This window comes from Canis aureus, chromosome 13 (genome assembly GCF_053574225.1).
Source record: "Canis aureus isolate CA01 chromosome 13, VMU_Caureus_v.1.0, whole genome shotgun sequence".
NCBI lineage: Eukaryota > Metazoa > Chordata > Mammalia > Carnivora > Canidae > Canis > Canis aureus.
This window is the reverse complement of record NC_135623.1, coordinates 8,258,947-8,285,498: the sequence shown is the minus strand read 5'-3', so window position 1 is coordinate 8,285,498 and position 26,552 is coordinate 8,258,947. Positions and strand designations below refer to the sequence as shown.

General features: G+C 59.5%; 1 protein-coding gene and 1 long non-coding RNA gene across 12 annotated transcripts in view; one reads left to right on the top strand and one right to left on the bottom strand.

Moving 5' to 3' along the window:
- The first annotated feature begins 9 nt into the window (after positions 1-9).
- On the top strand, positions 10-21,851 carry LOC144281768 (uncharacterized). Of its 2 annotated transcripts, none has more exons than XR_013350166.1 (4): positions 10-1,674; positions 18,762-18,921; positions 20,174-20,321; positions 20,442-21,851. It is a non-coding gene; the product is annotated as an uncharacterized LOC144281768 (long non-coding RNA). The 2 variants fall into 2 exon arrangements; XR_013350165.1 differs by having other exon boundaries at positions 20,174-20,471; positions 20,502-21,851.
- The window catches only part of HIVEP3 (HIVEP zinc finger 3), a 457,232-nt gene continuing 452,216 nt past the window's right edge, over positions 21,537-26,552 (bottom strand). For all 10 annotated transcript variants that reach the window (XM_077844481.1, XM_077844477.1, XM_077844478.1 and 7 more), the window contains one exon: positions 21,537-26,329. In XM_077844481.1, coding sequence (XP_077700607.1) covers positions 25,583-26,329 — 747 coding nt within the window. In that variant the 3' untranslated portion in view covers positions 21,537-25,582. The remainder of the gene's footprint in view (positions 26,330-26,552) is intronic.

Sequence of the window (26,552 nt, the reverse complement as noted above, 5' to 3'; positions counted from 1 at the left end):
AGGCGGGAGGGGAGGCCCCGCTCCGCCCTCTGTGCCTGGAGCACCTCCTGGAGTACCGGCCCCTCCCAGCTCTGCTGGCCTTCCTCCAGTCATCCCCAGGCGCCCCGTCCCCCTTCCCCACTCTCCGTGTGCACGGCTGCTCCACGGGGCGTGCCCGGGGCTAAGAGTGGGAAGGGGGGATCCATGAGCAAACCCCTCCCTCTCCTTGGGGGGACACCCGGTCATCCCGCCTGCCACTGCCACCCAGGCTGAGGACGCCCCTTCTCTGCTGTGTGGGAGGGGAATGGGGGTGCTCAAGGCTGTGTGGTTTGGGCAAATCAGAGCCGTTTCTGGGCCATGAAGGACACAGCTCACCCCTGACGTCGGACGGGCCTGGAGTTGCCCCCTCCCCAGGGCGTTGGGACAGGAGCTCTGGTCCCTTCCAGAACCTATGGCCTTCGTGGGAACCACACAAAACACCCCTCGAAAGGTCTCCCGCCTTGGACGTGACAGGGTGCTTGGCTCACCTGCGGCCACTGTCTTCAGGAAAGGCGAGGCAGTGTTGGGGGTGGTGCACCCCGGGGGCCGGCATTCTGCTCCTGCCTCCTGCCAGCTCAGAAGCCGGGCTTTTCTGGGCACAGCGTGGGGTTGCACCGGTGCTGAGCTAAGCAGCCTGCACAACCGGCAGTCGCCCTCTGTTCCTGCCCAGGCCTGGCTCAGAGTCCACCTCCTGCGACGTCTTCGGGGACCCTGTCTCCGGGTACACCTGGAAAGCCCTCTTGTTTCTCGGAACTCCCAGAGCCTGGCTCTCCAGCCTGCCTGACTCATGACGCCGGGCTTATCTCCCCTGCAATCTCGAGGCCCAGAACTCCAGAGAGCGCCAGGCCTGGAGCCTGCCCCGCACACAGTAGGCGCCCCTGAGTGCACGCTCGCAGAGGGAGGAGGGACTGCATGAACACACGCCTGGCTCTGAACTGTGGAGATCGGGTCCCCCAGGAACCCAGGCTGTTCAACTGTCAGCTCCTGTGTTCAGCAGCGATTTTGTCATCGGACGTTTCCCAAGGGGGAAACATGACCACGGAGACGGGCAAGCTTGCTTCTTCCTAGGGCGTGACTAGAGCGTGCATGTGTGTGTGTGTGCATGTGAGCGTGTGCGTGTGTGCCATGCCGGGACAGAAGGGCAGCCTTCTCTTCCTTCCCCGGGGCTGGGTCGGGCTGCAGTGGAAGCAGGAACAAACACGTCTGAGCACCTACTGTGTGCTCGGAGCATTTTCAGCCGCTCTCTGTCGTGGCCCTGGGATGCGAGGCAGCTGTCACGGTCCGGGGATTGGCACCACTACTGCCCGGGACGCTCAGAGAGGAGCCTGGCCTGGCCAAGGTCACACAGCTGTTAGATGCCACCGAGCTGGCACTGGGACTCGGATCTCCGTCCCTCCTGCAAAAAAAAAAAAAAAAAAAAAAAAACAAAACCAAAAAACCCAGACTCCCCACACAGTGCTCACCGCCCTCCCCCGCGAGGCACCTCTCTAAGAATTTAGAAGAGTATTTCTGGAATGAGGTGAGCAATACTCCTAGTCATTTCTATTAGCCTCGCAGAGAATATAAATACGGAATGAAGCAGGGTCAGGGTGGGGGAAGGGGCGGAGAGAGAAGTCAAACTACTGAACCATGAAGAAAAGAGAGAAGAACAAGCAGGTCAGCCGGGAGCAGGAGGGGGTCCGGGTGGGGAGGAACCCAAACAGGGAGGCAGATAAAGACAGGTAGGGAGAGAGGGAGGACAAGGAAGCAGAGCCCAGCGCCAGAGAAAGAACTCGGATTTGAGAAAGTAAAAGAGAAAGACCATTTGGAAGGAGAGCGAAGGTTCTACTGCGTCTAATCTTTACACAAATGCAAAGTGCTGCTGAGGACAATAGGGAACCAGAGGCTCTGAGTCTGGGAAACATAATAGAAGAATTAAACAGACCAGGAGACAGGATCCCTCTCTGGTGTGAAAAGAGGATGACGACAGGGCAGGGGCCGCTGCCCGGGCCCCGCAGGGTCAGTGTGGGGAGCCGTGCCCGGCTCCGGTGCCCCTCCTTCCCCGCGCACCACAAACAGGGCTCCTGTGAAATGGAGAGGCCTGGGCCCGGAACCTGAGTGAGCCCAGGTCCTAGGGGGTGAAAGCCTTCCCGGAACACGGCTACCCCACTGGCAACAGTTGGTTTCCAGGTAGAGAAAATTAAGCTGATTTAAAAAAAAAAGCCAGCCCCGGCCCCACAGCTCCCCAGCCGGGCCCTGACCAGCTGCCCCTCCTGGCTGGCCTGGCGACATGGCCCCGACCCTACTGTTCTGGCTCCCATCAACGGCCCCTGCCAGCTGCCCCAACCCGACCTGGCCCTGTTACCAGCCTGGGCTGCTAAAGGCAGCAGGGATTCATCGAAATAACCCCCCATTGTCAGGATGTGGAGGGAGTTGTTTGGCACACATGATGTGCTCCACTCAGGGTTGGCCCCGGCCCGACCCAAGGAGAGGTTTGTGGGGAGGGCAGGTTGGCAGAAGAGTGAAGTTGAGGCATATTCTGGGTGGGACATGGCGCCAGAAACTGCCCTTCAGAAATTCTCTCCAGCCTCTGCTCCCATTTGCCGGATGGGATAACCAAGGTCCAAGAGGAGGAGCAACTTGCTCAAGACGGTGATGGGGCCAGACATGTCCTCTTGGCTATTGATCCAGCCCAATTCTTTCCAGTACACCCAGGAAGCGGCCAGGGGTCCAAGGTGAGCCCCTGGGTCTGTGTGGGAAGGGCCACTAGGAAGGACCCGGTGGCAGGAAGGCCAGGGCACTGGCACGGGGCTGGGCCATCTTCCCAGCTCCCTCTCCACCCTCTGCACCAAGAGTAAGTATCTTAGGCCGTCCAGCAGCCGAAGCCACAGTGTGGGACTGAGAGCGCACAGCAGGGATGATTAAATGTCCAACCCGGCAGCCAGGGGCGGGAGCAGGGGCCTGGTATGGTTGCAGGACCAACCAGCTCCGGCCCAGCTCAGCTGTGCACACTGTGTGGCCTTGGACAAGTCCTGCCCCTTCCCCGGCTTCCCCGAAAAGCTCGTGAGCTTTCCCACTGACGGAGCGGGGTGCTCTCAGCTCTGACGGCCTATGGCATTCCAAACCAACCTGACCAGAGTTTAGAGCTCCCTGGGCAGCCCTGCAACCTCTTGCTCCCAGCCTGGGACCGTCTGCACCCTCACTTCTGGAAAACCGGTTGCTTCCCTGTTGCCGCCACCCTGGCCCCGCTAGGTTTCAGAAAGTTCTGTTTGCAGCCCCAGTGGAAGGGACACAGCGTCTTGGGTGCAAGCACATACCGTGCAGGCGGCTTAGCGGAGCGAGCAGCTGGGAAGATGGGGCTGGCCAGGGGGTGATGTCTGGAGTCTGCAGGGCATGAGGGGTTGGGGAGCTTTTGGCCCCGGAGCCAGCCCAGGCTGGGGATTTAGGGACTGAGGAGGTTCAGACATTCCCATCATCATCTGTCCCCAAGGCTGCAGGTCGGGGCTGCCCCCGTCCAGGCCTGGGGCCACTCAGCCTCATGGCCTCTTTCTGGTGGGTGGTCTGGGCCTCCTGCCATCAGCCACAGCTCACCCTGAGCCAGCAGGGCCTGCCACCACCCACACCATCGTCCCCACGCTGGGTCTCCGCAAGGGCAGGAGGACCAGCTGCAGGACCAGCTCCCCCGGTGTCCACGGCTTCCCTGGGAGGACAACCCATTGCCAGTTCTCCTCCTCCCTCTGCCTCAGCCCATTTGGAGAGATTTATATCTCCCATATAAACTGTACTTTTAAAGGAATAATTCATGTGCCCTGCTTGTTATTAATCAGGCCAGGGTCAGCGAGGCCCACGGAACTGCTGGAATTTCAGCTGAAAGTAGATTTTGTTCAGTCAAGGCACCCTTGTCGAGAGGCTGTGTAAGTCCTGCTGGACTTGCCAAAATAAGGAAACCAACTCAGGACTCAGCAGCATCCAGGATGGAAATCTCTGGATGCAAAGCTTTGAGTTACCTTCCAAGTGCTAAGGGCCCAGCACCCCCCCGACCCCCCAGCCTTTCAGGTGTGGGGTAAACACACACGTACTGAATATGTAATGTATTCTTAGCATCGTGCTAACTGATTCACAGGCCTCAGCTCCGTTAACAGACACGATATACCTAAGAGGTGGGACTGTAATTAGTCCCTATTTGAGGAAATTGTGTAAAAGCCTCACGACTGGCCCAATGTCAGACGGCTGGCAAGTGGCAGAGCCAAGATTACAGAGTGGGGCTGTGTGACTTCCAAGCCCTAACCCTGAACTCTGTGTGCCCTCCGTGCACTTTCCTGGCTCTGCAGCCCACAGGGGGCTCTCCCGCAGCAACTCTTCTCCAGGGGTTGTCCTCCCTGATGAGGCAGGGAACCCCATGCAGGCTGGGAGAGTGGGGTCCCCGAGAGCTGAAGGAGCCTCCCACCTGTGTCCACGGTGGGGGGGGGGGCTCACCCCTTAGTAAAAACACAGCACTCAGCCCATGTGTACAAGGTCAGTGTCCGAGGCCTCGTCACAGCTGTTAGGTAGACACGGACTGTCCATTCTTATTTCACAGGATACCCACAATAGACCCAGGAGGCAAGCTCGGCTCGTAATTCTCACTTTACAGATGAGGTCTTTCCAGATAAGATTCTCATTTTATAGATAAGTGAATAATTTACTCAGGGTCACACACTGAATAAAAGGCAGGGTTGGAGCTTTGGCTCAACAACCTATAACATGTATATCCAATGCTCCTTTCACCCATCCACCCACTCATCCATCCATCCACTCATCCATCCATCATCTAACCTTTCACCTTCCTTCTATCCATACGTCTACACAACCAGTCTCCCATTCATCCACCTCTTGTGTAAGAGATGTGGTTAGAGAGATTAGAAGGGTCAAACCTTGAGAAGCTTGGAATAGCACATACCTGTCCTGAAACTATCTGGTTATTTCCTGGGGAGTGGTGTGTCTCCTCACTGAGCCCATGAGCTCACCGAGACGTGGTCTTCTCTGAAATCACCAACCCCAGGGCTTACCACAGGCCAGGGCACTGTTGGTTTATGATGCCCGACACTACAGTGAAATGCAACAAGATGGCCTTGCCCCACCAGACAAAGCCTGGCTTTGCACACACATCTTCCTGATGAGGGAGATCTAGGCCCTTTTTCCTGCCCGGTACCATCTTCAAAATCTTCTAATGATGAAGACTTGAGATAATGTGTAAGAAAAAAAAATCAGACAAGCATCCAAAGACAGAAGGGCCCTTGGCCTATACCTAGATGAGGAAGCCAAGGTCCGGGTAGAGGAGCAGCCCGCCAGAGGTCACCCTGCCAGGCCTGGATGAGGAAACCCAGAATGCCTGGACTCTTTCCTGAGACCTATGCTCTTGTACTTGGAGGGGCTGGAGCCCCCACCTTCTCCCCCATCCCACTGCTACCACCAGCCAGGACATGCAGCTGGCGGTTTTTCAGAGTCACACCCACTCTGTTGCCTAGAACCCAGGTTTTCCAAGGCGCACCCAGTGCCCCACCAGGAGGACGCCTTTCCCCTCGGGGAAGGGGTGAGCCACCAGGAGGTCGGGCCACCAGAAATACAGTACGTGGTTCTAGAATTAAGCGTCAGCTAAAAATAAGTGCCTGGTGCCTATATCATCAGGGTAGCTTGGTGCCCAGCAGGCAGGCAAAGCTTGGGTTCCCCCTGTGATTCCAGGCTGAAATTCCTGAGCAGAGGTGTGCCCGGGATACTTCCTTGCCTGAAGGCCTTGGCCTCCCTGCCCAGCTCCTGGGAATCCTGAGCCATGAATGACCCAGGAGAGGCACAGCTGGGCTCTGGCAGGAAAGAGGGCGGTCAGGAGCTGAAGCCTCTGCCTGGGGCTGGCTCCGGGTGTGGGGGTGAGTCAGGGGCCAGCCCACCCCTGGAACCTCTGTGGCTTGGCAGATCGAGCTGTCAACTTCAAAGCCCTGTGACTCAGGCTTGAACCCCCTTGCTCTCCGCCCCCCACTCCACCCCCAGACCCCTATGGACAAGTGCTCAGTGCCGTGCCAGGATATGGGTAGGGTAGGGCAGGGGCTCCGTGGTTTGCAGCTGGTTCTCTTGCTCACTGGCCATGTGACCCAGGGCACACCACAGTTTCACCTTCTAGAGTGTCAGAGGCCGCATCCGTCAAAGGCATCCAAGAAGGAAAATCCTACCTCACAGCTACTGGGAGGCTTTGTGGCAGAGCCCATGGCAGGTCTGGCCCCTTGCCGGGCACAGGAGGGCTCTGAGCCAGGCTCCATCCTCCCCTTTGTCCCCCTGGCCTGTTAGGTGCATGTGGGCTTCTCAGTGTAGACCTGCTCCTAAGGAGGAGCAGGGTGTGTGTGTGTGTGTGTGTGTGTGTGTGTGTGTGTGTGTGCACGCGTGCTGGGTACTAGACATTGCACAATCTGCATGCCATGGGCGAGTTCCCCCATGAGTTGCCCCTCTGTTACTCCGGGTCACATAGTCCCTCCAAGAGCACTTGGCCACCTGGCTCGCTCCACTCACTCACCTCTGCTTTGGCACACCATACAATGCCACGCCAGACAAGGAGTGTTTGCACACCTGGGCCAATGCTGCCTTATGAAAACCAGGCTGCTGCTGGAAGCCTGCAGCCGGGACCCAGCCTGGTGTCAGGGTGCAGCCACTCGCCAAGCCCACATGCCCACCCTGGCATCCGGCCTGCTTGGGGTCTGACCCTGAACTATCTCCATCCCGTCGACGCTGACCTGGATGCCCAAAGCTTTAGCCCACCAGACCACAGGGCTTGTCATTCCCTGGATACACCACAGACTTTCATGCCTCCTGGCCCTCTGTGCAGGCTGGGGCCTCTGGCCTCTTTCCATTCTTACCTGACTTATGCTGGCCATCCTTAAAGCTCACCACGAATGTCACCTCCTCCAGGAAGCCTTCCCAATTCCATCTAACATAGGAGAGCTAACCATCGCTGAATGCCTGTGTGGTTCTCATTTACAGCTTTGCTAGGCTCCGAAGTCTCTGGCGAGGCCTTACCCCTTGTGTCCGAGGCTGCGCTAAGGGCTCTGCCTCTGGGGTCAGGCCGAGCCGGGTTTGCATCAGAGGGCCACCTCTCATTACCTGTGCCCCCCTTCCCTCTTTCTCGGAGCCCGTCTCCTCCTCTATAAATGGCCATCATCACAGCATGGTGGCTGTGGGAAGGGTTAGGTGAGAAAGGGCCCCACCGGTGGTCGCTGTGGATCACACCTAATCCCAGAGCAGAGTCACGTTCTTGCTCTCACGCAATCTTTACAACATAACCCTCTGAGCGGTGCCAGTGCTTCGATCTTCAGATGAGACCTCACACTCCGGGAGCGTGGGTAGCTTGCCCTGTTACGGTCAGGGGTTCAAGCCCAGGTCTGCGGACCCCGGGGCCGGTGACGTTTCTCTTCCCTCTGTTCTCTGCCCATGTGACCTCCCCGGCCTCTGTGCCCTTGTCCAGACCAGATACTCAGTAAGGACTTCTTGAATCAGAAGTGGGGGAGTCAGGGATGTTTCTCCTGGGCCCTCTCTTCCTCCACTGGCCTCAGCCCAGGCTCTCTGGGTTCCCATGTGGGAGCCCCAGCTTGGGGAGCTGCCTTTTGAGCTTCATGGGACAAGACAAAGACAAAGTCCTCTTGGGTTGATGCGGCCTAGCCCAGCGTTTCCTGTAGGATGTTCCAAGGAAAGATGCAGGTAGCCGGTGGGATTCCATTGCCAAAGGAGTTTGGGAAATTGGGTTTCCAGCAGGGCTTCCGAGAGCTTCCAGTGGGCAGATGAGCTCTGTGACTCCTCCAGGGGCTGTCTCTGACCCTGGCAGGTGAGGGTGTCCTGGGTCCAGGGAGGTGTCTGGGGAGGGGGGCGCGGAGGAGTGGCAGGCTCGGGTGGCTGGGTCGCTGCAGGCAATCCCCTTCTTCTGGCTGAATGAGGTGCTCCCTGAGTACCCGGGGGCTGTAGAGCGTGTAGACTTCTTCAGAGAGCCTTCTGGGATCCCCCTTGGGAAGTATAGTGCCCAGCCTGCAAAGGGTATTCTGGAGCTTCAGCATCCGGGGAGCCCTTCCCTGGAGTAACATCGGGGACCGTGTACTCTCCATCTCCCCATCATTCACCCTGAAACCAGCCTGGGCTTATTAAGTGGCTGGCACTTTAAGAATTAAAATCATCGCCACTGTTTGCCCCTGTAGGCATTTACCCACATCTGGTTCCAGGGGTCAGACCACGCACAGACCTTTTGCACGTGTTGGCACAGTTATCACCACAGCAGGGGATATTCTCTTCATTACCCCCATTTTACAGATGAAGAGTCTGAGGCTCAGAGCTGTGAGGAAGTGGTTCGCACGAGGTCACACAGCCATTAAAATTGAGACGTGCCTGCCTCAGGCCCGCACCCTGAAGGGCTACGCTGGTATATGCGATGCCATACAGAATCCTCATGGGATTGCAGCTGATTATCAGTACCCTCCTTTTCCAGATAGGGAACCTGAGGTATCTGGTCCAAGGTCACCCATTCTAGCACAGAAGGAGCCAAGATCTGAACCCAGGTCAGCCTGTCCCCTTGGTCTGAGCTCTGATGCTCAATTCCAGATTTTCCTATCAATCCCCAAAAGCTGGTCCTGGGGGTGAGCCTTGGGGTCTGAGCCTGAGGGCATTGGGAAGAGTCCCCCATTGGTCAGCCTGGCTGTTGGGGTGTCAGCAGTGGGAACTCTGGGAGCTTGGAGAGGGGAGGAGGAGGCTGTTTATGCAGTGAGCCGTGTGCTGGGTGGTGAGGTGAGCGGTGACTCAGGGTGGGAGGCCCCGAGTGGGCGGGCAGGGAGCGGGGGCAGCCCAGGCCAGGCCAGGCCATTGCTGGGGTCCCCTGGAGGAAGAGGTCTGGGTATGGCAGGGCTGAGTCACGGCAGCGAGATGGGACAGGGAGCTGGGATGGCCAATGACCTCACGCTTTCATGTGAGTCTGGCAAGGAGCCTCGGGCCCAGGCAGGCCTGGTGGGCCCACCCTGGCAGGCTGGGCACACACCTTCTCTGGCCACCCATTGCCAGGGGGTGTCTGTGAGGCCAGAGGGTCTCTGCAGGCTCCCTGAGGCCTGGTGCTGGCAGAGCCCTGAAACCCCAACAGATTGGGGAGGTAGCTGGTGGAGGGCACACAGCAGGCAGGGGGTTGGGGGACAGCTTCTCCCTCTACCTCTTCTGCTGCGTGACCTCGGCCAAGCCATCCCGGCTCTCTGAGCTTTGACCACCTCCTCTGTCCCACGGATTCAGGTGAGGACCTCAGAAGCTGATTCTGGTCCAAGCCCTGGCACGCAGCTGGTGTCCTAGGGGTGGAGAGAGGGAGGCTGCTGCTACCAGCCATGAACCCATAGAAAATGGGGGGCTAGAGCAAATGGGCTCTGACTGTGCTGGCTGACGCCCACACCAGTGTCCCGGCGGTTGGCTGTGTGGCTTGGGGTGAAGGCCTTCTGAGCTCTGCGCCTCAGTTTCCCTAAGTGTCACATAAAAATAATAACCGCAGGCTCTCAGAAGGATGATGTCACAGGGTTGCTGGAATCTCCTAATAGCCCCTCAGGGCGGATACTGAGGAGCAAGAGAGCAGGACCTTCTCCCCAGGGGCCCAGAAGCAGTGAGGGAGTCCCTCTGCCCCCAACCATGCCCCCATGGAAGGCATGCCGGGGAGGTTTGTGAAGTCACTGCCTGTCCCCCCACCCCAGGCGCTCCCCAAGGCTGGTCCAGAGAGGGTGAGGGGTGCCAAGGTCACACAGAAGCCAGCTGAATAGATCTATCATTCAGGGGCAGGGGGCCTTTATCTCCCCAGATAAGAGGCCCCGGAATGGCCTCGGGTTTGGGTGAGTCCGGTGGGGAGGGGGGGCCGGAGCCGGGCTGGCTCGGGCTGACCGTAAAGCAGCCGCTGCTCCCAGAGCCTTCTCCGCCTGAGTCAGCCCGGGACCGGGGCTGCCTCTGAGTTCATCGGCTCCCGCCGCCCAGCCTCGGCACCCAGGCCCGGGGCGCAAGGCAGGTCCGTCCTAATGACCCGGTGATGATGACAGCCGTGCGGGGAGCTGTGCCCACGTGCCAAGCACTCTCTCCACTTTCCTTCAAACGATCTTCCCAGCGGGCCTAGGAGGCTGGTGGGACAGGCCTGCGTGGGCTGCCCAGGGTCACGCAGCCCGAGCCAGAAGAGAAGGGTCCCCAGGGCCCAGGGCCGTGCCTTCCGCTGCCCCGCAGCAAGCTTGCTGAGCCTGTTCTGTGTCAGCCCCGGGCTGGGTCTTTGGGTCTCTGGCCCAACTGAGATCTGGGGAGACCCCTACCTGCCTGGGAGGGGGACCTAGGAGCGTGGAGGCCTTGTGATAAAGGCTCTGGGCCTAAGGACCACAGTGCCCTGTGCCCAGCTCGGGGCTGCTCGAAAAGGAAGGATAGACACGGTGCCCAAGGACCCCGGAGGAGTGAGTGCTGCCTCTGCCTGCAGGGTCAGGAGAGCTGGTGAAGGGTCAGGAGAGCTTTCCAGCAGAAGACACACGAGAACGGGGCTCTGAAGGCGGAGAAAGCATCCCAGGTAGTTGGGGAAGCCGCGTGGGTGCAGGCTGGTGGGCCTGAAAAGGTCCGGCTTGTCCTAAAGGAGCTGCAGCGAACAGTGGGAGGGACCCGGTGATGGGACAGCAGCTTGGAGGCCCGTCCACAGGCCTTGAAGGTCCGGCCAGGAGCTGACCTTCCCCTGGGGTCAAAGTGGAGTCAGCTCACATCTGTGCCGTGGAGGTCCACGCCGTGGGACCCAAACCAGTGCCGGCTGGGGTTGGAGTTTCCTTCCAGGGCCTTCTGTGACTCTCAGATGAGCCCCAGGTGGGTGACACTTTAGCCTGGGGAGGGCAAGGCAGGCCACCTGCTGGCCATCTCAGTCCCGTAAACTCAGGGCAGGCCTCCGACCCGGGCACCTCACAGTTGCACAGAGCCCCACCTGCCCTGACATCAGACTGCAATGGGGGAAAGAGGCCAGGCTGGCAGAGCCAGGGGGCAAGGACCCTCCTGCCACCTCAATATTTTCTCAGGGGGTGGCTCAGTGCTCTTCAGCCTCCTGGTTGCCCTTTGGAGGCTCACGCCAGCCTGGCCTTGCCTGGCAGGTGGCCCCGGGCTTAGCTTGGCTCCTGTCTGTACTCTGGTGTTGGCACCGCGGAGGAGCACCTGGGACAATCAAACGGGCCTCGGCGCCCCCAATCACACTGGGATCCCCACTTGTCATTTCCCGGACCGCCCCCGGAGGGCGCCCTTCGGCAGGCATCCACTTTACAGGTGAGGGACCTGAGGGTTAGTGAAGTGAGGCGGGGCCTGGCTGCAACACCTAGAGGGGCGGGGGCGGGGGGGGGGCAGGGACGACACCCCCCACTCCACCCACCGTGGCCGAGACGCTGCTCTGCCTACTTCAGCCTATGGGGAGGGGGGAATCATTGCAGACCCCAACCTGGGTTCGAATCCCAGTCCTGCCACTCACTAGTAGGGGACCTCACGCCAATCAGTGCCCGTGCCTCAGTTTCCCTATTTGTAAAATGGTGATGATCCTACACGTTTCTCGTCGGGTTGGTGTAAGAATTCGTTGAGCCAGCTCATACCGGGAGCGCTTACGACCGTGCCCTGCGCATGCATCCCCATTTGGCAGACGGGGAAACTGAGGCTCAGAGACAGGCAGTGCTCGCGGGGCGGCTGCGCCCCCTCCCAGCCGCATGCGGTGCCCACCCCCCCCCCCCCCGCCTGACCCGCGGGCATCCCCGCCGCCCGGGTCGCTGCCCCCTCTCTTGCCGTTTTGGGAAATCCTGGGGGGGCTCCCCGCCCCGCGCTCCCCGCCCCGCGCTCCCGCCGCGCAGCGCTCGGCCCGCCCTCGCTCGCGACCAATTTTGGGCAAAGCGGCGGCGGCGGCGCTACGTGCGGGCGGTGAGTCAGCGCGCAGGAATGCGCAGGACGCTTTGTTCCCGCTGCTCTGGGCCGAACGTGCTGGGACCGGGGCGCGGCGGGGCCTGACATCACCGCGGGCAGCGCCCCACGTGCGCCCCCCGCCGCGCCCGGCTGTGCGCGCGCCTCGGGGCCTGGGGACACCCCACGGGGGCCCGGCCTAGGGGGGTCCTGGCAGCCCGCGCCCCCTGCGTGGGTCCCAGGGAAACAGCACCTGCACGGTGGGGGTGCCCAGAAGGAGGAAGGCCTGTGCTCTGGAAGCGCCACGGTGGCACCTCGAGGGCGCAGAGAGCTGCCCTGGACCCTGCGGGAGCCCGCGCTCTCTTGCCCACATCGCGCAGGGCACGCACGAGCCCTCCAAGCCCTGCCTGTGTGTTTCCCCGAGTCACTCCCTGCCCCCCGCCGTGTCTGGGCCTGGGAAGCCCAAGAGTGGGGTGACATTGTCTTGCTCTTCTCCAGAGTCCCTTGCTGGGTAATGTGTCAAGCCTGGGAGTGCAAGGGCCTCGAGGTCTTTGGGAACCACACATGGCGAACGGTGAGACCTTTTGCGGGCAAGCCTACGCCTGGATCTTTCTAGACGTGGTGCCCTCTAATGATGAGAACCACCCTGAGTGGTGGGCACTGCTGCTGCTGCTGCTGGCGGACATTGAGGCTCAGAGAGGAGGAGTCATCGGCCTGGACCACACTCTGGTCCCCGGGGGAGCGAGTGGGAGCCTGGCGCAGTGAGAGGGGGCCCCTTCTTCAAGGGGATGGGCCCTCCTCCTGGGCTGGAGGGGCAGGCTGGGCACCCCAGGCTGCCGAGGGCTGCGGCCGTGACCAGGCCTGAGGCTCTACTTCGGGCTCTCCTCAGGAGCAGCGCTGGTGGCTGGAGTTAGAATCCTTCCTGCCCTGGATGGCTTCGGGCTTGTCACCGGCCTGCTGGGTCCTACCCTGACCCCACTGGCATTTTAGCTTCCCTAGGAGCTGAGTGGCCAAGCCTGTGGGTAGAGCCTGCAGGGGGCACGCAGGGTGGCCAGTCTAGCGGGGGTTCTCTGGATGGGATTTTGGTCATGTACTCCCTCCTTCCCCCTTCCTTCCTCCACAGGCTCCTACACACCAGGGCGGAGTGCATGTTGTCCCACCCGGGGCTGGAACATGGGGGACCCAGTTGGCTTGGGGACCTTTCACAGGGGTCTGCGGGCATCAGCTCTGGTCTCCGGGACTCTGCAACTGGGTAGGACCTCGCTGAGGTCCTCACCAGCCCCTGTCCCTGCTCAGTCTGTTCTGGAATTTGTTGGCTTCTGTTCCACTGAGGCCATGTGTTCTTTATGGGGGAGATAGGGGATGACCTCCCCCACCCCGGGGCCAACAATGCAGAGGCCTTGTCCCCATCTTAGTGCCTGCTCTCTCTGGGTACACCAGCATGGCATACTGGTCCACCACCCAGCCTCAGCTAGTCCCCCATGCTGGGTGCTGGCAAAAGAGGCCGAAGCCCCCAGGTGGCCCTGTCCCCCCCCACCCCCGCCCCGTGTGGTCCCACCCACGGGTAGCACAGCTGTGACCTGGAGAAGGGAGATGTGGTGAGGGTCTTGGCAGGCCTTGGCGCCACCTGGGGCCAGGGATCCCTGCATCTGGGTCCGTGCTTCTTATGCTGCCCACCGTGTTTGGGCCTCACCTGCAGACCTGTTCACCTGCTGCGTGAAATGTGCCCGGTGGCGGAGGCCACACACGTGCACCGTGCTGGGCTGGGACCTGGGTAGGTCCCACCTGGGTAGGTCACGGCGCCTCGGATTCCGCATCTGTAAATGGAAACAGGGCCTGTTTTGCGAACACTTGGAGACTTGGTAGACACAAGTGCCTCCGCACACAGTGGCTGCTGGGTCAACGTGAGCCCTACCCAAGGAGTTCTGGTGCCTTCCACATGGTGTCCATCACCTCCCTTGAGTTGAGTCAGTGACTACACTTCTCCTGTAGATCTCTGTGGTCATAGGTGCTCTTGGGGCCCCCGTGAGGAAAACCTCCTGGTGTAGCCCCTCACAGCTCAGACCAGCCACTGCAACCCGGGGAGTGACGGGGCCCTGCCACACAACAGGGCTGGGCGGGGAGCACCTGCTTGCCATGTCGAGGAGAGGACGATGGTATGTGAGACCCCTTGGCCTGTAGGTCCCAGAGACTCCGAGGACGCTGGGGGACAGGAGAGATGGGAGTGAGCAGATATCTGCACATGCGCCCCCACCCCAGCACAGTTCCTGGCACCCAAGGGCCCCGCCTCAGCCTGGCATGCCTGCCTGGATTCCTGCCCGTGTGGTTTCCCCTGGGCCTCTCCCTCACGTCCGCTGGCAGAGTATCCCCAGCTGTCTGCATTCCTCTGCTGTGAAGACGGCCACCTTAGGGCCGGGCCTGGCTGGGACACCCCTGAGTGTGAGAGCGTGCGTGCTGGGGAGGATGGGCAGGGACGCACCTGCAGGCACCTGCTTCTCTGTGCCCATACATGGGTGTGCATATGTGTGCACGGCTGTGCCCTGGGAGCCCATGCGTTCACGGACGTGTGTGTTTGCAGGTGCGCACGGGGGAGAGCACGGACACCCGTGCGTACGCTCATGAGTGCATGAAGGGTGCAGGAGGGAACTTAAGGATCCCTGGGGGTCCCGCAGGCCTGTGGGCAGGGGCCCATGCACAGTGTCAGAGGTGGTGCGTGTTTCCCATACCTGAGCACCCTTGCATGCGTGAGGGTCACGTAGCTAGGTACCCCTTCTCTCAGGCTGGGCAGGTGGCCTGGAGGCAGCTGGGGGACGCAAGAGAAAGGGGGTTGGGATGGATCAGGTGTGGAGCGCCCATTTGCCTCGCTGAGCTCCACGTTTCCCACACATTTCCCTAGGTAAGCCTCCCACCAATCCCAGGGCGGACAGAGCAGGATTTGAGGCCTGGAGGGGGCCGCACACGGGCCCAGATTCGCCCCTCGTCTGCCTGACTCTAGAAGCTGCAGGCAGGGCCGGGAGGGAGGGGGCTGCTGCAGGGGCCACAGCACAGCAGAGGCCTAGGCGCTGTACAGCCCTGGCCTGGGCGGGCGGGAGCCTCAGAGCCACCCTCCAGGGCCCCTGTGTCACAGCCCCCACCTGCCTCTGTGGGGTGATCGTAGCAAACCTGCATGGAGCAGTTGCTCTGCGCCGAGGCCTCGTGTAAGTGCTTTGCATCTAAACCTCCCTGACACTCCAGAAGGCTGGTGCCGTTATTGGGCTATTATTATTATTACATCGCATGTACACAATATTAACATTTAATAAATATAAATTTATTTATACATTTATACCATTTTATAAATATAGTAGATCATAATATATAATAATAGCTATTCTTATCATTCTCATTTTAGAGGCGAGGAAACTGAGGCACAAATATGTTAAGTAACTTGACTGAAGTCCCACCGCTGACAAATGGACAGCCGGGATTTGAGCCCACGCAGTCTGGCTCCAGCGTCCGAGCGCCCACGTCCCGCTCAGGCCCGCACCAGGCCCCTTCCTGCTGGCTGGTGTCCAGCTCCATCCGATGTGCAGGCCCAAGGCAATTGAGGACTGGGTGTGCCAGGCCCCTGTCTCTCAGCGGGGGAGACTGGGGAGACTGAGTCCGGGCAGATGTAGTGCCTGGGCCCGAAAAGATGACCTCGAATGCCAGGTGCAGCCCTAGCTTTGCCCTCTCCTGACATGCTGGGGGACTTGAGGCAAGCGCCCTGCTCTCTCTGGGCCTCGGTTTCTGTCCCGCCCCCAGAGAGCAGGTAGGAAGGGCTGTCCCAGAGTTTCCAGGTGGGGAGTCCTGGGAGGAGGCGGGGCAGGCCTGGCAGCAGGCACGGAGTGGGCAGGCAGGTAAAGGTGAGACTGGTCCAGGGCTGAAGTCAAGGTGTGGAGCCGGTTTTCCCAGGCCGTGTCTGAGTAATCCTGTGTCTATATTTATCTCCTCCTTTCTTGGGTGAGCAAACAGAGCCCAATGCCAGCCTGGCCCGCCCCCCCCCCCCCCATGGCAGCACGTTTCCCTCACCTGCCAGGTCGCCCTGGAGAGTACCACAGTCTTGGCTCTAAGCTCACCTTGGTCCATGTAGGACACATGGGGATGCTCAAACCTGGTGGCTTCCATGAGGAATCTAGTTGCCAGTGGTGGTCAAGGAGGCCCCACCCGGGCCTCTGAACATCTGGGCGGCCTGGGGAACGGTAGTGCCTCCCGGGTCTGGAAAACCCTGCCCCACACAGGATCAAAAGGTCCCCTTGTCTCAGAAAGTCATCTTCATCCCTCCATATGCACTTTGGTCCAAGTGGTAGCCCCTGTCCCTCCAAGATCTGAAATTCCCAGAGGAGGAACTCTATGTATCCAGTGATTTAGAGTCGGACTGCTCTGGGGTTGAATCCTGGCACCCTGACCTTGGACAAAGAACCTCTCTGTGACTCAGTTTGCTCATTTGCCAAACGGGGCCAAGATGTTGTATTTGCCAGGGATCTCGTGAGCATTAGGTTGAAGCCACTAGGGGCTGACAGATGGGCTGAGCTCTGCTGGGTGAGGGGGATGGCTTCCTGTCCCTACCTGCTTCCACCCTCCCAGGCCCAGACCCATCGCAGTGACCGGGAGCCACACAAGGTCCACAAGGGGACGTACAGGTACGTGACTCTCACAACATGCACACACCATCGGACACCCCCACTTCTGAGAGGCTTACATTCAGGATGGATTAGGTAACTTGGGGCCTGGACCCTGGGAAGACCCCGGAAAGAACCAGATACTAACTTTGCTGAGACGCTTCCCAGACAGGGCCGGACAGGTGGCCAGTCAGGCCAAAGGGATGACGGGGACAGAAGGGCATCTTGTCCAGAGATGGCTCAGCCTGGGCCAGGTCGGACTCCATCCTCCTGACCCCAGCTGGGATCTCTACTGCCAGCTAGGCCCCTGCCCCACTCCTGGCCTCTGCCCTCATGGTGCCACCTTCCTGACCCTGGGGAGCTCTGGGCCTGGTGCACGTGCACCCTAGCCTTGCCTACTCCCAGGCTGGATTAGAAGGAGTCCGAGGACGTGCTGGGCTGGCAGGCTTGCGGGCGGGGCGGGTGCTGGCGCTGGGGCTGCCCTATGCTGGCTTGAGACTGGGCCGCAGCAAGGCCTTGTATGGCTCTGGCAGGGTAGCTCAGCTGGCGGCACCCATTGGCTGGGCTGGCACTCCCAGCCCGGGCCGCCGGGGCCCCAAACCACGGTAACCAGAGCCGCCAGGAGCTGATGGATTAGCGTGGCCACCTGCCCACTGGCCTGCCTGCCACTGGGGCTGCTCTTTTCCTTTCCTAAAAAGGCAGAGCTGGGCAGGAGAGCCAGGCAGGTGAACCTGGGCCTGGGGTAGAGGAGGGGTGGGCAGGGTGGGCAGGCTGTGCAGGTGGCTGTGCTGAGGGTTTGGGAATCCTAGCCCTGGCCCCGGGCCAAGCCCTCCTTGGCTCTGGACATCAATTTTCTCATGAATAAAAGGGTCTCCCTAAAGCAGCCGAGGCTTTGATGGGATCAGGGGAAACGTATGCGAGGGTCCCCCAAACCCAACCCAGATTCGAGGGCTGCTCAGTAGCAAAGAGGCAGATCCCCCCTCCATAGGAAGCCAACCACTTCCTGAATATAAGGGCCTGGTTTTAAATCCTGGCTCTGCCGCTGGCCACTATGACCTTGGAAGGCAGCAGCACCTGTCCAAGCCCCAGTCTTCCTCCTCTATGAATGGGATGGGGTACGAGCCCCCCACCTTGTGATGAGCCCATGGGGTCAGCCCCCGCCTGCTCTTTCTCAGCTACCCTCTGTCCTCCCCTGACCCTACTTCTTCCTGGTTCTCTGCATTCATGCCCATCTCAGGCTGGCCTGCCTTCTGAAGCTGTCCGGCCTACAGTGGCCTGGCCCCAGGAGTCTCCAGGTCCTGAGCCCAGAGACGGTCCAGGCTTTGGGGTGAGGGCAGGATCAGCCCAACCCTGGATGGGGAGCCAGGCACAGCTTGGCTAAGGCCTCCATGGCCACAGACGGCAGCCTAAGCCCTCCTGAGGCTCTGGGGCAGGTCTTACTAGATCAGCGGCCCTGCCATGGGCCAGGGTGTGATTTGGGGCTCGACCCTTCATGTGGGGAATGGGGGCGTGGGCCCCATCCTGCCTTACTTCAAAAGGGAACGTGCTTCGTGACCTCTAGAGAGCAGCTGTGGGAGGCCTGGTGGCAGTGTAAATGGCTGGGAGGCCTTGGGCCTTGTGGCAGGTGGGCGAGGGCAGGTGGCAGGTCCCGCAGAGAATTCACATGCAGTGTTCATGCTCTGGAGGATGGGAAGCCATACCTGGGCACCTGCCGGTTGATCCCGGGGCCTGCGGCCTCAGGCACGGGGAAGCCAAGTGGCTACCAGGTGGCACTGCTGACAAGCCGGGAAGCTGCTGGGAAGAAGCCCCAGCCTGGGTGGGCCTGCCTGGTCCCACTGCTTCCTGGGCGGAGGAGGGGAGCTGTCTGAGACCCAGGGCTCCCCTCGGGCCACAGATCAGGTTGGAGAGAAGGAAGGAACCTGGACTTCCATGAGGAGCTGCCTCTGACTAGTGGTGCACCTGCGGCAGGTCGGGGTCTTTTCTCCTCTAAAAACGGGGACAGTAACTCGTCATTCTGGGTTGTCGGAAGGACTACAAGTCAGGTTTGCAAAATGCTAGGCACATGCTAATGCCGTTCTTTCTTTGGGGCTGTTTGGGACTTTTCCCAGTCGCCTAGGTTGAGGCCCAGGGTCTTCACAAGGACTCGCTCTCACGCACACCCCCACGATTCTAATGCCAGCTGCCATCTTCACTCTCTGGGGTCTCTTTTAGACCTTTGTTTTTCTCATCACCTGGAAAAATCCAGCATCTTTGAGGCCGATGTCATCAGGCCCTGCCCTGCCCCGTGCCAGGCCCGACAGCTGCTCATCTCCTGGGCACTTCTGATTCTGGGAAGTCCTAGCTGTGTGACCATCACGAGGACTGCTTCCAGGTAATCTTGGTCTCTTCCCTTAGGCCTGGCCGCGTGACTTGCTTTGGCCACTGAAATGTGAGGGGCGGGAGGCTCGTTTCCAGCTGGACACATTTATGGGCAAGGGAGCGCAGTGCTCTTTTCATCTGCCTCTGAGGTCATGGGGGCGTGGAGATGCCCTCCATCAGCCTGGGTCTCTAAGTGGGGGGGGGGTCAGTAGCATTCCTCTGCTGACCCCCATTGAGAGTGTGGCCAAGGGAAAAAATAAGCTTTTGCTGAGTTAGCCCCTGAGTTTCAGGGCTGCTTGTCTCTCCCTCTCTTGACTGCTGCTTACTCCCTGATCTCCCCCCGAGCCCTGCAGTGACCAGAGGTGACCTCCACACTTTGGCCAGTCGTCTCCTGGCCTGTTCCTCTGCAGCGGCCTCCTCCCTCCCTGCGCCTCAGCAGCCACGTCAGAGGCCGACCGTCCTCTGCCCACCTGGCTCGCCTCTGAAATAATGAGCTAGGACAGCTCACAGCCTTTTCTGTCTTCGTCCAGATGCCCTGTCCCTTGACCACTGGCCTCTCTCTGTGTCAGCCACCCATCTGCTTCCCTGCCCTGGCAAACTCACCTCTTTGTTTGCCAATATTCTCACGTCCTGCACCCCACTATCCCTCTGTCCCTGGGCTGGACATCAGCCTGGCTGCCCGCACCGCACCACGGCTGCTGAGCGCCTCGGGAGAAACCACGCAGTGCAGCACCCCGGGCCTCGGCGGTCCCCTGGCCAGCTTTCTCCTCCCCGCCTCCGAGGTCGTTCACCCCTTCTCAAGTCTGTAATCTTTAGGTGGCTTCACTTCATTCTCCGCAGGGCCGCCCCCAACTTCCTCTCCCCCAGCAGACACACTGACGTCCCCTGCACCTCTTCACAGGGTCACAGCAGTGCGGGGCAGTGGGTGGGGGACAGATGTCGGCTTCGTTCTCACCATCTCCTTCCCATCAGCACCCCCCTACCCTGCCCTCTGCAGCACTTGCAAGTCTTCCCTGGGCTGCATGCCCCCTGGAGCCCCAATCTCCCCTGGGAAAGTGTCACATCTGTCATCCCCGCTTCCTGTCCGCTATTCGACACGCAGCAGTACCTGCGAAGGGCTCGCTATGCACCAGGCCCCGTACTAGGCCAGGCTTTCCTTAAGTCCGCAGTGATCCCCTCAGTGCTGAAACAGCTTCTTAGCTTCTCAGTGCTGAACTTCTGGGCTGCTCCTTCTCATGGCTTCCTCTTCCTCCTCTGACCCTTAGGTGTTTTCCAAGAAAGGTCTCCAGGACGACTCAGACCCAGTCTGGATGAGAGCTTTTGTTCTCTCCTGTCACAGCAATTATGGCCACGTGATTGGGTCATTAATGACGTCACCAGGAGATAATGTACACGCAATGATGTCATGAGGAGGTAATGTACATGCAGTGACATCACAAAGGAGGTAATATACACACAATGATGTCATGGGAGGCAATTTGCAGGCAATGACATCATGAAGAGGCAATGTATAGGCAATGACATCACAAGGAGGCAATTTACAGGCAATGATGTCACGAGGAGGTAATGTACAGGCAATAACGTCACGAGGAGGTAATGTACATGCAATGACGTGTTAGAATGTAAGCTCTTCGAGGGTGGGACTGTCTGGTCACTGCTGTATCCAACCTTCACCCCTCACTGGCGCTCAGCAAATTATGATGGAATGCAAAAGGTGGGGGGATCCATGCCTGCCTTTTCTCCCTGGTGTCCCCAGCAGCCCCCACAGCCACCTGCTCAGAGATATTTGAAGGCTTACTATGTTCGAGGCTCCATTAGCCACCCTGAGTACGCCATCTCACTTAATCCCCACAACCACCCTCCACATTACGGTTGGGCAATGGAGGAGGCCCAGAGAGGTTGTGTACTTTGCCCAAGGTCACACGGGCAATGAGAAGCTGTGTCATGGTCCGATTCCAGGTCTTACTCTGTAGTGAGTTTGATGATGGCCCTCCAAAGTGCAGCCCGTGCCCCAGTCCCCAGAACCAGAGCGGGACGTTAAGTTGGAAAAAGGATCTTTGTAGATGTATTCGTGAAGGATCAGGAGATAAGATCACCTTGGATTAGGGTAGGCCCCAAATCCCATGACCAGTGTCTTTAGAAGAGAAGGCCTGGGGGTGGGGGGACCCTACAGAGAAGGCGGGAAGAAGAGATCCGGTGACATGGCTACACACCAAGGCACACCAAGGCTCGCTTGCGACCACAGAAGCTGGGAGAGAGGCGTGGGGACGGACTTTCCCTCAGAGCTTCCAGAAGGAGCCAACCTTGCCAACACCCAGACTCCAGACTCTGGTCTCCAGAACTGTGACGGAATAGATTTCTTTGTTTCTAGCCACCTATTCTGCAGTAAGTTGTTACGGCAGCCCCGGGAAACCCAGACCGCAGACCACACCGTGTGCTCTCTGGTGCTCCTCGTCAGGCCCAGAAGCGAGGGGCACAAGGGTCACCCGCTGTGTCCTGCTGGCCTGGTCACCTGCCTCCCCTGGGCCTGATGTCTCTGTAGTGAAAGCAGCACTCGATACACCGAGTGTCCCTCCAACCCTGACATTCTACAGCGTTCAAGAAAAACCACGAGCCAGGCGACAGGGCTATGTTGGGATTTTCAAATTTATTCCAACGTGCTGTGTCTTTTTTTTAAAAAATATCCTCAGGCTGAACACCCAGCCAGAGCTGTAATAAAGGCAATTATTATACTTGTAAAAACCTCTCATTCACAGTACAGATGTAATTTACAACAAAGGTCACACACATCAATACTGAGCATTTTTTTCCTTTTGTATATCAGACTCTGTGCTTTAGACCTGCATGGGTTTTTTGTTTTTTGTTTTTTTGTTTTTCTTTTTCACTGATATATACCATACCAACATTGCAAGATGCAAGTGTAGAAACTGGAGTTTAAATAAAATTACAGGCAAAACTACCCCATCCCAGTGTGGCTGCTGTACATATCTACAGGACGATTTTTGGAATGTATTGCCATTTAAGAACATAGAAATTCTCTACAGACGATTTCACATACAGAATACATACACCTTTTAGAAAAAAAAAGGCAAATATTTATCTTACAGAGAGCGTATATCTTACATTTGCCTACACGTTTCTTTTTTCTCTTCTCTCTCTCTCTCTCTCTTTCTTTTTAAACACTAGGTTTAGTAAAGTGATCATAAGTGCCGAAGCGGTTTTCTAATGGAAAGCAGACTGGAGCCACTACACGGAAGCAGAATTTGTAGGACAGGCCTTCGGGAACTTTCCCTGGTCAATGCTGCAGATCTGTCTCCAAGGCAGGACTTTTCCTTTCAGGAGGATTTTTTTTTCTTTCTGGAGAAAGGACTAGAGAGCACGTTCAGCTCAGATATACTGCTGGTTCCTATTCAGAAGTGCAGGGTGAGAATGAAATGGGGCTACAGGAATCGGGGAGTTGATTCTTTCGGACTTTTTCCGAAAGAGGGAAGCAGAGGGACCTCTGGGTTTGCAAGTTGGAGGTGATGGGAAAGGGAGTGAGGGGCAGCTTGTTGCTGTCAGGGTCCTGGAGGGTGTCCGTGGGTGGGCAGAGTGTAAGCCCTGGGTGGGAGTCTGGGGCTGAGCCTGGGGAAAGGTGACTTGGAGAAGAACGGGGTCAGTATCCAGAACCCCCAGAGTGTGACGACAGTAAGGGCATCCTGGAGGGCCGGCCTGGGAGCTAAGTGTCTCAGGATCCCCAACAGAAGGCGAGGGCTGGCTGTGAGCCCTCTGCAATCTGGCTCCTGCCACACTGCCAACACCCAAGGACCCGAGTGAGCCTGGACCGAGGAGCCGCCGGCCCGCACACTTCGACCGAGCACCAGCAGGTGTCTATGGCGAAACCCAGCACCGTTTCGGCCCCGTCCCCCTTAACAGGGACAGTAGCGAGCAGCACACGCAAATTGCACACGTGGAGTGGTTGAGAGTGGGACGGGGGGAGGGCATGCAGTGAAGTCCTTTCCACATTATGGAGGGGTGTGTGTGGGCTGGGGCCCTGTGCTCGGGGGAGCAGGGGGAGAGTCTGGCAAAAGGGGTTAGCACTGTGCCCAGGGACATACGTCCCAGGCTGGTGGCATCGATTCCATCCCTCTGAGGATCGGTGTGGAGCAACAGCCCTTTGGCCAGATTCTATTTGTGCATCGTGTCCTTGTCATTGAGAAATGGGTCTCTGGTGACTCCCGGTGCCTGTCCTCTCTGCCCGTGCCTGTGGGCCGGAGTGGCTGAGAGGACTGTCCCCTGCTGGCCACGTTGTCCATGACTGGGTCTCCCAGGAAGGAAAGCTCAGTGGCCAGGTTCTTCAACAGGGAAATGACACGGAGGAGAGTTGGGGGGTGGTGCATGGCTGGGGAGAGGGGCGTGGCCACCCCCAAAGGTTGGGGCTGGGCTCGGCTAGCAGAAACCCCTTCTGGGCTGGACGATCTTGCCCAAGAGAGTTTCAAACCTGGGCTGGAGCGATGCTCTTTATCTAGCTCCCAGGCTCCAGTGTTACAAGTGTCCACTGGTAGGGCTGAGAGGTGAGGGTGAGGGAAGCCGGGGCCGGAACCGGGGCTGGGCACCTTCCCACTTCCTGTGAGGCCCAAACAGTCAAGGCTGGGCTTGCTGGCCTTGTCTCAGGGCGCACAGGAGCCCAGGACTCCGGGCCGGGCAGCTGAGACCTCCGGCTAACCTCACCCCCAGCACCCTGGAGCCCAGCACATCCCCAGGGAGGCCCTTCCCTATTGTCTGGTTTGTGTCTTAGCTGAACCTGGGGCTGGCCCATCTGCTCAGCAGAGGCCAGGCAGGGAAAGGCCCTGAACTGGCACAGGAGGGAATTAGGGCCTCAACCGGTGTCCTGTCTACACAACGGCTCAGGAGGCCCCAGGCTCAGGATTCACATGGCCTGGCTGAGGACTGGGGATGGTCAGGGAGTCTCTGCTCTGTAAGGTGGCTTCAGCACCTGGCCCCGGTGGGCCAGGACCATGGTCCCTGTGCTTTCTCCTCCTTGTAGAAACTAAAGAAAATAAATTCTAGAAGGTTGGGAGAAAACTCGCCTCTCCCAGGGCAGGGCAAACATGAGTTCTATATTTCAACTTGGGATTTTAATTTCTGGTCATATTATTTTTCTTACAAAGCAGGTTTTTGCCTCAGGGGGTCCAGGGCAGCTTCTTGAGGGAGAGGACGGGGATGAGGAAGGAGACACTGGCTAGTACTGATTACTTGGGAGAATTATTCAATTGACTCAGGGACAATTCTTCTAGGTCAAGAGAATCTGAGGAGGCTGGGAGAGTACCAAACACCATCCTCTCTTTTTATGCGCGCGCGCGCGTGTGTGTGTGTGTGTGTGTGTGTAATTTTTAAAAGAGATTTAAGCCAACACAACAAACAGGCCTGGGCACTTCCCACCAGTCATGGTTTTGGGTACTTCCTGGGGGTTGTGGAGGCCTGACGGTGCGTGGGGTGGGGATGGCGGTGGGGGGCGGGTTTCCCATCTCACCAAAAAGAGGCCCAGAAACAGGTCCCTATAAATGTTTGGGGCTCAGCCCTGGAAAAGCCCCGCCATGGAAGAAATAGGGCCCTTTGAACCCCAGGGACCAAACATACAATGAAACCCAAGCCCCAGCCTCAGGAACGGTGAGGCAGTGCACCTTGGATCTTGACCCCTATGGGTTGGGCCCTGTCACTTCGGCCTCGTGGGTAGTTTCTAGAACAAGGGAGGCAGCCTGTTAGCTCAGCCCTGAAGCCAGGCCTTTGTCAGGCGCTCAGGAACCAGGAGGTGAACATTCAGGGCTCCTTTCGCAGCTGAGGGGCTAGGGGTGGGGGGTGGAGGGTAGCAGTTGAGGGTGGGGAGCTGGGGGAGTTTGTCAGGATACGAGGATGGGCCCACAGCTCACACCACCTGGGTATCAGGGAGCCCGGGGGGACCAGCAAGCTCCTACCTTCTCTCGCCTCCTCCTACTTGTGTTGAAATCCTAGGAAAGGTGGCATTTTCTTTTCCTCGGGGGAAAAAAGCAAGCCGGGGTTTTCTGGGCCTGCCCGTGGAGGCTGAGTGGGGTCCCCCTGCCCGTGTCCCTCTGCCTCGGGCCTCTGGCCCTTCTCCCGGCAGCGAGGGTGGCCATGGCTGGGGTGGAATAAAGCGGCAATAAATAGGAACCATAAACACCTGTACACAGGAGTGCTTGCTTTTACATTTAATTATATGTTTTTCAAAGCTTCTTGCTTTTGCTTTTTTCTCCTTCAGTTCATCCCCCTGTCCCTCAGCCAATGGTTACCTCTGGCCAGCCTTGGGGGGATGGAGGGGGCGGGTGGCCGGCAGACTGCAGTGGCCCAGGGTGAGGCCCCACCTACACCCTTTCTCACAAAAGCACAAAATATTCACAGCCTCAAACTCCTCACGGGTTGTTGTTGGTTGTGTGTGTGTGTGTTTTAATGTGTGCGTGTGTTTTGTTTCTTTTCAAGCAACAAAAGGTATAGAAAAAGGCACAGGTAACTGCATACGTGGGAAGATAGAACAGGTGGGGGCGGAGCAGAAGCTGCTTGGACAGACGGACAGACAGGAGACGGAGCCCATGAGAGCGAGATGACTTCGAGGAGGCGGCCTGGAAACGTCTGCTGTTGCCGAACACCGGAAGCCAGATGCTGAAGCAGCCGGAGAGAGGCTAAGCGCTCGGGGGGCCCCTGTCCTCGGGCTGGCGTGGAAGCGCCCCGGGCCCCCCACTTCCTGAGGGCTCGGGGGAGCCCCGACTGGTCCTGGGCTCCCCGGACAGGTGCCTCCTCCGGGCCGGGAAGCGAGCGGAGGCCTCGGCCAGGCAGCCCACGGAGCTGCTGCGGTCCAGGGCGGGGGCGCAGGCCGCGGGGGGGGCGGGCTCCCCGCGGGGGCTCCAGGGCTCGGGCCTGCGGGCAGGGGGCGGCCGGGCCTCGGGCGGGGCGCGGGGGCCGGGCTGTGCGGGCACCTGGGCGGCGCGGGGCTCCCGGTCAGGGGGCCGGCCCGGGCCCCCGCTCGTCCTCCCCGGGTCCTCGGGGCGCTCCCTGCCCTCCAGCTCCGACGACAGCGTGAACTTGGATACCTTAGCCACGGGGGACACGGAGGCCGGCGAGCTCTCGGAGGGACTCCAGCGGCCTCGCTCCTGGGCCTCCCGGGCCCCCGTCAGGTCGCTGCCGCCGCCCGAGAAGCCGCCCACCCAGGCGCCCGGCCGGGCCTGCACCATCTGGATCCCGCCGATGGGGATCAGGGGGCACGGGGCCCGGGGCAGGTGCTGGGAGTGCAGGGGGAGGTGGCTGAAGATGTTCTCCTCTGTCCGCGCTGGGGTGTGGCCGTGGAAGTCGTGGGGGGCCGAGAAGGGTCGGGAGGAGGGCGGGGGAGCGGGGCCGGGCGAGCAGGAGGGACTCCGGGGTGCGGCCTTCTGCTGGGGTCAGAAAACAAGACGGGGTCAGGCGAGGGCTCCGTGCTGGCTCCCGGACACCCCCGAGGCCTAGACACGAGGCGGGGGCTGGCCCGGGATCCCCGGCACGTCCCGGGGGGGCTGGGGTGGGGGCTGAGCTCCGTGCTGGAGCACTGAGGCAGGCAGCCCACGAGGCCCCCGGTCCTCGCCGCCCCCCACGTGCCTGTGTGCCGTGGGCCTCCCCCGC